This window comes from Phoenix dactylifera, chromosome 11 (genome assembly GCF_051530095.1).
Source record: "Phoenix dactylifera cultivar Ajwa chromosome 11, Ajwa_hap1_PhDact_Kaust_v1.1, whole genome shotgun sequence".
NCBI lineage: Eukaryota > Viridiplantae > Streptophyta > Magnoliopsida > Arecales > Arecaceae > Phoenix > Phoenix dactylifera.
In genome coordinates this window covers 19,576,563-19,586,683 of record NC_143200.1, presented here as the reverse complement: position 1 = coordinate 19,586,683, position 10,121 = coordinate 19,576,563, and the positions used below count along the sequence as shown (strand labels likewise).

Sequence of the window (10,121 nt, the reverse complement as noted above, 5' to 3'; positions counted from 1 at the left end):
ATTATCCAAAGCCTATCCTCCAAGATAGGTGTGGCAAACTAAACAAACACCTCAAACTCTGATTGGACTCAACCTAGGGCGAACTCAATTTAGGCTTAATTTGAAATTAAGGGAACCAAGCTTGAACCAATTCAAGCTCAAAAACAATTTGAAGCCAAGCCAACGAAAAAGATGCTCGGCTCCATAAGGTTATATTTCCTGTAGAGTAGCATTGTCAATAGCATTTTCGTTTTTTTTTTTCTCTCTAAATTTCTACTTTGTAGTTAAGATTTTAATTAGCATGTTTTAATATTTGAATCCATTAAATATTAATTTAAATTAACCAAGCTTGCAATGAAGCTTGAACCAAACTTGAAATCAAATTGTAATTCAAGCTTGAACCTTCAAACTTGAATTAATTTATGATTTGATTAAGGATTTGCAAGCTGTTTGTTTAGACTTGTGTTCGACTCATTTTGAAACTAGGTTTAAATTAAAATCAAAATAGTAATAAACAAACTAAGCTTGAACGAAAATTTCAAGCTCTAAATTAAGAAGAGCTTGACTAAACCAAGGCTTGATCAAACTCGGCACATTTACACCCCAACTTTTAAAATCTAGCTTATTTAGTTGCAAAATTTCTCAATTACTATAGGTTTGGAAGATAGAAGATTGAGAATTTGAGAGGGAGTTATTGTGGCCTCATCGCTTGAAGACCTTATCCCCCTGAAAAAAAAAAAAAAAAAAGGAGAAAAGTTACACTCTCTATGGACATATATTATATGCGCCTAATTGTTAGCATATCAAATTATAAAATTTTTCTATACTGATCTGGAGTTGTAAATTGTGATCACGTACTAACACTAAGAGCTTGCATGAGTATTTTGGACTACGATCTGGCATTCAGCATCTCGCCATGCATCACGTCAATCTTGACCTTCCACAACCAGCTGATCCATCCATCCAATTTACCGAATATCCAAATTACCGGATTGTAGATCGGTCCGATCATAGGGTCAAAGATCGTGGAAAGCTGTCCACTTCGGTCTACCGATCAGAGGGTCAATATAGACCGCGGTGGGGGGCTTTAAAGGGGGGTTTTAGCTCCCGCTTCGAGAGAGAACTCGGCTTTCGCTTGGAGCCCTAGCTGCTCTCCACTTCCTCTCTCTCTCTCCCATCTATCTCCAAGATGAAGCTCGTCAGGCGGGTGCTCTCTCTCTCTCTCTCTCTCTCTCTCACACACACACACTCTCACTCTCTCGTTCTTTTTCTGGTCTTGATTGATATGTGGACGTCTTTAGGTTTTTGATGAAGCTGAACAACGAGACCGTCTCGATCGAGCTCAAGAACGGCACCGTCGTTCATGGCACCATCACAGGTTCCTCTCTCTCTCTCGCTCTCTCGCTGTCCATCTCTTTGTGTAGGGTTTTGGTGAGATCCACCACATGGGTTTTAATTTTTTTCATTTTAGCGTTTTAGGTCTGCGTGTGATTTTTTTGTCGATTAATTCCAACTCAAGATTTGATGGGAGTGAGTCGGCACTGTATGGCAGAGGACGCATCTTTCATTTTTTTCAATTATTCATGCGATTTCTGGTTTTGTTTCTTCTATTCTTCCTTCTGGTTGGTTCAATATCGGTAGTTAATATCAGTTTGTTTTTACTGCTTACGTGGTTAAGATGAGGTGGTCATTGTTTTTAATCAGAGGACGAAAGCGGTTCTATTTTGGGGTACTGGGTATGGGAACTCGGAGCAAAAGGAGGCTTTAGGAAACGATCGGGTTTGATCAGTGATGTAGGCTGCGAAGGGTCATGGCGTTCCTAGGCTGTTGGTTATTCATTTCAATAATGTGGGCCTTCTTGTTGAGGTAAAGGATGAGCAGAAGCACAAATCACCATTCATTAAGAAAATGGAAGACAATTACGGACCAGCAGGTCAAGGAAGATATAAGGCTGTGGGCTTAAGATGGGTCTTTCTAAATGCTAGATGTTGTGGGATTAATGACCCCAGGATTTAAGATTATAATGATTGATTCAAAAACTAGGGCGAGAACTTTCATAGAGGTAATTAACTTATGAGAAAAGGAGTAGGTAGTTCAATTGAAGGATGCCGTGCTCTTGCATCAGCGGTGAGTGTTGTTTCGTGGTCCTGTCTCTGATCACATTCCCACCCTTATAAAATATGAAGTAGATGACTTAAGAATGATATTCATGTCTGCATATATGTGGTTAAGGAACACTAAATAGGGAAGCAAGATTACTGACTCACAGGAGAGGGATCAGGTGCATGTGTGCAGCACTTTTGGGTTAGCTATATGAAAAGAATGCCTAAATTCCTTGAAGTAAGGAAGGTAGAAATTTTTGGGAAGGTGGATGTTAGGCTGGCTTAAATGTAAGTGATTAATCATACTCAAATAAAATTTGAAGACTAGCATTAAAAAAAAAAGATGACTTTGGAGTTGTGCAAAGAGTATGGATGATTTGGTGAAGAGGGAAAAAGATATAGTAATGTTCCATAACATGACAAGCGGACGCAAAAAGATTGGGATAAAAACTATTTATGGATGTATTTAAAGAGCTGTTTATCAAAGAGTACATAAAAAGGTGGTATTCAGATTATAGGGCAACACTAGTAATGGTGGTTTTTTTTTGTTTTCCATGATTGCCTTGTTTTCTTTCATAATAGACACTTTCGGCGCTACTTACGAAGAAGTATTCAAATGTCATGGTATTTAAGCGAAATATTGAAAAAAAAAAGAAATTTTAAGGATTTGCTTTGATTTCTTTCATAATAGCCACTCTTGGTGGTACTTCCCAGGAAGTTTATGAGTGTCCTGGTGTCTAGCAAAGTATAGTTTTCTTGTTATTTTCAATTATAAATATTGATGTGTTCTTAGGATGCCATTAGTATTTCTCTGGTTTTTTTACATTATATTTTGTCCATGATTGCCTTGTTTTCTTTCATAATAGCCACTTTTGGTGCTGCTTCCGAAGAAGTATTCAAATGTCATGGTATTTAAGCAAAATATTGAAGAAAAAAAAAAGAAATTAGAAGAATTTGCTTTGATTTCTTTCATAATAGCCACTCTTGGTGGTACTTCCCAGGAAGTTTATGAGTATCCTGGTGTTTAGCAAAGTATAGTTTTCTTGTTATTTTCAATTATAAATTTTGATGTGTTCTTAGGATGCCATTAGTATTTCTCTGGTTTTTTTACATTATATTTTTGTTGATAGGTCTTAGTGCCACTTCCGTTACTTCATTTTAGTAATTCCCAAGGAAAAGTAGGATTTTTCCTGTCAGTATTTAGGATTGTAGAAACATTATTTTGGTTAGTTGAGTGCATAAAATCGTTAGCAAGGCCTTCACTGAGAACAGTTGGGAGTCTTAAGAAAATTTGTCTTGGGAATTGAAGTGTTTAATTCAAGGGTGATGCATATAATAACTTGCTTAAAGGTTACGACTAGTGGGTTATGAGTGAATTAACATGTCATGAAATTGGGACCCAAATCTATTAGCTCAATTTGTTTTTTTTAAGTTTGATTAAAGTTGAATATAAAAAATTTAATTTGCAAAGAATTTTGATATGAAAACTAGGTTACTTGTTCTCATCAATGATGGATATTATCAATTTTAACAAAGTCTTTAAACTAAGAAATACAGTCTCCTCTCCTCTTTATCTTGGTAATGGAGAAGTTAGTTGATCTTAATAAGATATTTTCAATGTGCTAACAACAGCCTCTTGTCCTGTTAAATAGCTTTGAAAGTTAGTGAATTTTGGCTCATCATTAAATATTTGCAGTAGGTTGGGAGCTTAAAGGTTAGCGTGGAAAAAGTGTTGGGTGCATATTGGTAAAGAATATGTGAAGAATAGGTTGGGAGCCTATGCGATGGATTTTACAATAGAATAGGTTCTCTCAAGTACCTAGGTCTAAAGATTGGAATGATTGGAATGCTTAACAGGTCATAATTGAGATCTCTAATTGGACCTTTCAATATGCAACTAAGAAAATGGAATAGCAAGTTCTTGGCATTGGGAGGTGAGATTAATCCTGATATGATGCTATCTAACCTTTTACGTTTTCTTTTTCTTTTTTGTTCAAAAGCATTTACCAGTTTTTTAGTAGAGTTGACCGTGAGGTGAGAAGACTTGGAGAGGCATCCATCTTGTTGTTTGGCACATGACATGCATGGGAATGAAAATGAATACATTAGATTATAGGCTTATAGCTTGAAGGTCATGATTAGGTCCCTTTGGGTAGGTGGGTTCGATGCTTAGCCGGCGAGAATTGTTTGTATAAAAGCTAAATTTAATAAGAGTATGATGTGGAAGGGGGAAAAACCTACCAAATTTCTGAGAGGCTTCTGGAAGGATGTTATCAGAGGGGTTGTATAGCTTTAAAGTAATTTGTAGTTTAAGCTAGGAAAGGCATGGAATTTCAGTTTTAGACTAATGGGACGAGGGTAGCCGGTTGCCAAAAACTATTATTAGAGTTTTATTACTGAATCTTGCTCTATTCCCTCACGATTTGAATGGTGGAGATATCTTCAAGTGTAGACAATTGAGCCTCTGGTTGTTATAATCTTTTTAAAAAATAAAAATCTTGTGAGTCTTGAGGATACTCAGAAGATCAAGTTATAGAGACTATTTAGTTATATGGATTTGAAGATTGAGCGAGAATATTTCAGTAAGATATTAGAAGGAAGGACTGCAATCTATGTTGTCAATTTGTTTTGTCACACAATTTTGTGTGTGCCTCACAATATCTTCAGTACACGGTTTGAGGTAGTGGGTTGTAATCCACTTATTAAGTAGCTTGAGGGGCAACTTGATGCTGCATGATCTAATGCTGAGCTGAATTTGGAGGAGTTGCAAGCAAAGCCCAATCACAATTGTTGGTTGAATAAGGAAAGCAAATTTCACTTTCCAATGCTGTTGTGCTTTTCTGCTGATAACAGCTCCAGCAAGTCCTGGTTCATCTAATCTGATGAATGGAAGGCTGTTGACTGAGAAGACAAGGTATTCATAAGAAGGCAAGTAAGTGTTTCTTGAACTAGGAACAAGGATTATTCCAATTACTGGAATGGTGAAAAGTCAAAGTTATCTATCAGTTTTGCAGGTTCAAAGAAATCAAGAATAAAATCTGCTAGCGGCAAATGGAATTACTGATCATCAGTGGTAGTGTGGTACACTTCCTAGAGGTGGAATGTGTACTAGGAACTTTGTTAATATTATGTTTGATGGCCTATTGGATGGTCCATCTTATATTTATGACCTGCAACATGCTGTTTAACTTGAAGTTGCGTGCAAGCCTTTTATTCGTGTTGCCATATGAGCTTGATATTGCGTCATGAGCTTCAAAGGCAAGTGGAGGGCTGAGAAGGCTTCTGTTAGAGGGTGCCTTTGAGTCCATGCCTGGTGACAGCATTATTGATCCTCAAAGATAGTGGTAGAAGGTGTAGGACATTAGTTGCAGGCTATTAACAAGTATGCTGCTCGATAGGGGATATAGAAGTCACTACAATCAGATTTGATTTAGCTAATGGCTGTAAGACTGTCTAATGCAGGGATCATATTGTTGGCTTTTGATGCCCTTGGCATGTCAAACATCTCAGATACTTCTGCATATTTGATGAACTCATGAACATGTCGATCCCTTCTATGGTGATTATCCTTTGTTGTCTATGCTGTTTCTCCTGTAGTCACTAACATCTGCTGCATCTTTAAGAGGTTTGCTAGAGTTGAAAAGAATACTAGTTGTAAGTGCATTTGAAGCTGGACCATGTTATGATAGATCTGTTGGTATTTTGGTGCTATATTATGAAAAGCCTGAATGCATTAGGAAAATGAAAATGGGAGTGATTTAAGAGTGCTCTAAGCTTGTGCTAGAGATCTTTGTAGTTTTCATAGGGGCATTATTTCATCTAACAGAATTTTCTGCTCTAGTAATCCAAATATAAAATTCGGCGTGGCATTGACAGGTGACAAAAGTTGAATAGGGAGCACATGTATGGTTGTATCTTAAAACAAAAATTTTGATTAGTTTTGAGGCCTAATTAGGAGCCTGTGGCAGCATGGCAGATGCTTTTACTTGAAGCAAAGTCTGTTGAATACTGTGCTAAATTCTAGTGTAGGTTTCAAAATTTCCAGGAATTGTGTTGGTTAATTCTTGGTGGTTAAAGTTGTGTTAGTTGAAAGCCTGTAGGCTTTGTGTCACATTTTCACAAGGAATATCAGATGCTGGTTATTTTCTAGTATGCATCTTAATGAACTTTTTAGGTTGCATGGTGAAATTCTAAATTTTACCAGATCGCTCATGTATATTCATAGTCTTGGAAGGGTGTTTGTTGTATTATTCCAGTTTTATCAACAAGTATTATATAGTCATAGGACATGGGCAAAAGCTGTGCAAGTTGTGGACAAGCTTGGTCTGAGAAAAAGCATAAGCATTAAGGTCATGTGTGACCAATTGAAATACTTGCTTCTATTTAAAGTTTTTGAGCAAACTGTAATCACAAGGGTTAACCTTTGTGGCAGTTATTCTGTTGACTGTTACGAGGTGCTTATTAGATTCGAAGAAGAATTCGCTAATTAAAGTAATTTGGACAAGAAAATAAAATGAAATTATGTTCAATGGAAACTGTTATTTTGTGTACCTTCTTGTTTGGTAGTCAAAAAAGTTAAAAGCAAAGGATAGCCAATACCAGAAACAGATTGGTGCCTTCTTGCTAGAGTCACCGGCAACTGTTAATTTGCTTAGTTCTTTGATTGACTACTCACTAGAAGTCTCAGTTTATTTCTTTGATTGCCTTTATCAATTGCACTTTGCATGATGGTTTAGAATTCGAAACGTGATAGCGATGCATGGCCCTCATTGTTACAGGAGTGGATATTAGTATGAATACACATCTGAAGACGGTGAAGCTTACATTGAAAGGAAAAAATCCAGTTACCCTTGATCACCTAAGCGTCAGAGGTAACAACATTCGTTACTACATCCTCCCTGACAGCTTAAACCTGGAGACTTTACTGGTTGAGGAAACACCTAGGGTCAAGCCCAAAAAGCCGGCTGCCGGTATCTTTTCAATTCCACCAATCTCCATCTCCAAATGGTGATGTTTTCTTTGATGAGTGGATCATCATATAGGCTATCTTACTGATTATTGTTGGTTACAAAACAGGGAGACCTTTGGGTCGGGGTCGGGGCCGTGGGCGTGGACGAGGTCGTGGCCGTGGCCGTTAGCTCTGTCACCCTTCTATCAATTTTTGCAGCATCTGCTTCTGTACAAGTAGCCTGCTTACAAGGAGAATATTTGATTACTCTCCAAGCACTAGGCAAGCAGGATTGTTTGTTTGCCAAAAGTTATCTTTACAAGACTTCATGGCGTTGGCTGTCGCCTTTCGCTATTACCTTGTTTTAAGTGGAAAAGGTTCTCATGTCGGAAAAAAGATGGTATCATTACGTTGGGACTCAGTTAAGTCAAGTCTTACCGCTGCTTCCCTTTTCTGTGTATTTTGTGAGTTGATGGCGGCATATATTGCTGATCATAGGGATCTATTCTGTAGAGTAGACAAGTGTGAGAGATATTTTTTCCAAATTGTTAGACATTTTATCTTCAGATGCATTTATTCTAGATTGATTTAATGATTTGGGGTTTACTACAAATAAACAAATGAAGGATAGACTTGTAGCTTAATTCTTTCGCTTGCATGTATGATCATGAGCGAATATGTAGAGTCCTCAATTACCACACAAATCAGAGAGGATCCTAGTACGTATTGAACAAAAGCATGCTTACATCGTTAATTTTATTCCGTTCTAGTAACCATTTGGTTTCCTCAATCTTAATTATCTAGGTTATTGCTTTCAAATGGATCCGCCCCGTAAGGCAGCTAAGCTGCGGCCAGCTCAATTGAGTCTCGACTTCGAACGTGGAAATTCAGGTGGCCCAGCTACATTCCAGATCCACCCTCGCAATGGTTCCCAAGTAGAAGCAAGGGGCGACTGACGTCCTTGAGACCTTCAGCTGGAGCCAGGACTACGGCGCCGAGATCTGCGAGGCAAGGCCTGGAGCCCTTCGGGGCGCACCGGCGAATCCACCATGATTGCCTCCATGGCCAACTTCCTTGACTACGATGTCTACTATCTCGAGCTCAACATGAAGCTCTGCCGCTTGATCATGAACTCAGACCTGCAAGTCCATCATTGTGATCGAGGACATCGACTGATCCCTCCATGGCTCGGGTGACCGAGTGAAGGGCGGTGAGAGCTCCACTGGATCGATGGTCGGAATGCGGTAGGGAGGTCGATAAGTTGGATCTGGCCTTGATTAGGTGGAGGATGGACATGCACATGGAGATGCGAAGAGGAAGGTGAAGGTGGAGGCGGAAGCAAGGGAGACTGCAGGGGCAATGCAATAAGTTTAAGCCATAGCCCCCTTTTTCCCTTTATGTTATTTTAGGAAGAGGCAACCGTGATGTTTGTGTTTCGCTTCATAAGCACTTTGAGAGTATCTGTTGTTAGTTTTAATATAATTGATCTTTTCGGTCTGATTTAAGTGGCACGATGGGTGGTTTTGTGACAAGGTGTTTGTCTGTTTGATCTTCTGTTATTGATTAATAAAGAGGTTTTTAGGGGTTCATGTTTTCCTCCTCAGTGCATGCATGATTAGTACAACAATTAATACAACATATTTCAATAATTTAAATATTGAAAATATGATGGGGCTTACAAAAATCCTATTATCAGGTCATTAGTGAACTTGAAACTAGAATGATTATTTGCAAACTATCCATCAAACACATGAATTTGCATTTATCCAACATTAAGCATTTTGCACATGGTTCAAAATTTTTATTTCATGAATAGTCTAATCTCTAATTTAGATGGGTTAATTTAATGTTCATTGGAGGATCTACAAAGAGCTTTTTTATAAGACTTAGGTGGCAAAGGGCCCTTTTGTATAGTCCATCTAAAAATAATTTGAAGATTGTTGTGGGGATAATTGTTAATTTCTTATTTCTCATGTTCTTCGCCTAGCGAATGCAGGATGATGTCGCAGGCACTATAAGAAGATATAGATAACTTATAGACTGAAATATAATTTATGTACTCAGGAGAAAGTTTTTTTGTTAATTTTTTATTTTACAAATTTCGAATTCTCTAGATATAGTGACCTAAGAATGGCCAGACGGTCACATACATAAATATAAAAGTTTTGTTAATTTTTTTTTTACAAATTTCGAATTCTCCATATCTAGTGACCTAAGAATGGCCAAACGGTCACTACATAAACATAAAAGTTAAAAATACCTACTTTTGATCCCCGCTAGTTAAGGTTAACTTGTGTTTAGCATTTTTAAATGGCTAACTTTCTGATCTATCTTAAAAAGTTTGGCGCAAACAATTTGCTTCGCTGATACTCATGAATGGATGCGATCGTTTCAAATAACTATCACTTATTCAGTAACCACACCCTCAATTTTGACAAGTGCATTCTTTATTATTAATTTTTAAAATAACTATTCAAGCTAAATAAAATGTATTAGGTTAAAATGAAATAATTTGAGTAGAGTGGAGATGGATGATCATTCTACTCTTTGTGTATAATAATAAAAAAAATGTTATAAGTTCAATATGCTACTTTGGAACTTGGAGTGTTTTTTTTTTGTTTGTTAAAGCGGACAGATTATACCCGGCGAGTACAGATGCACCTAATAAAATCAAAAAACAAAATACTTATGAGTGCCAGGGGCAACTCTCCATCTCCAGCCCACAGGGTACTATTGGAGTAACTGGCTACATAAGTAGCTACCCAGTCTGCAGCCCCGTTAGCTTCATGGAAAACATGCTTGGCCTAGAAGGTCCCTCCATCCCTCATCATTGCCCAGATATCTCGGAGCAAGGGGTGGATGCAACCATTACCCCTAGGGCTCCTCCGGATCCAACTGATGACTGTGGTTGAGTCCCCTTCCGGGACAATGAAACTGGCCCGTAACACACACCGGGTGTGACGAAGGCCCGCCCACGCGGCCCTCAGCTATCCTTTATGGTGCTTTTTTTTACACCACAGAGTGCTTTATAATTTTGGATAGTGATAGCGTTATCCATTTCGGAGACAGATAGGGGTGCAAATAAGTTAGAT

The 10,121-nt window shown here is 38.0% G+C and overlaps 1 protein-coding gene across 2 annotated transcripts; it reads left to right on the top strand.

Annotated features, from left to right (window-relative positions):
- Positions 1 to 1,071: 1,071 nt before the first annotated feature.
- LOC103695984 (small nuclear ribonucleoprotein SmD1a) lies at positions 1,072 to 8,529 on the top strand. Of its 2 annotated transcripts, XR_015971246.1 has the most exons (4): positions 1,072 to 1,357; positions 6,860 to 7,051; positions 7,158 to 7,450; positions 7,834 to 8,529. XR_015971246.1 is itself a non-coding variant. In XM_088707114.1 (3 exons), exons 1-3 carry the CDS (start codon positions 1,288 to 1,290, stop codon positions 7,217 to 7,219), a joined length of 324 nt encoding a protein of 107 aa, XP_088563240.1. In that variant the 5' UTR covers positions 1,072 to 1,287; the 3' UTR covers positions 7,220 to 7,624. The 2 variants fall into 2 exon arrangements, 1 of the variants encoding a protein (XP_088563240.1); XM_088707114.1 differs by lacking the exon at positions 7,834 to 8,529 and having other exon boundaries at positions 7,158 to 7,624.
- Positions 8,530 to 10,121: the final 1,592 nt, after the last annotated feature.

Coding starts and splice junctions, on each gene's coding strand:
- LOC103695984 (XM_088707114.1), top strand. CDS start 1,288: ATGAAGCTGAACAACGAGACCGTCTCGATCGAGCTCAAGAACGGCACC. Junction 1,358..6,859: donor CGTTCATGGCACCATCACAG/GTTCCTCTCTCT, acceptor TCATTGTTACAG/GAGTGGATATTAGTATGAAT. Junction 7,052..7,157: donor GCCCAAAAAGCCGGCTGCCG/GTATCTTTTCAA, acceptor GTTACAAAACAG/GGAGACCTTTGGGTCGGGGT.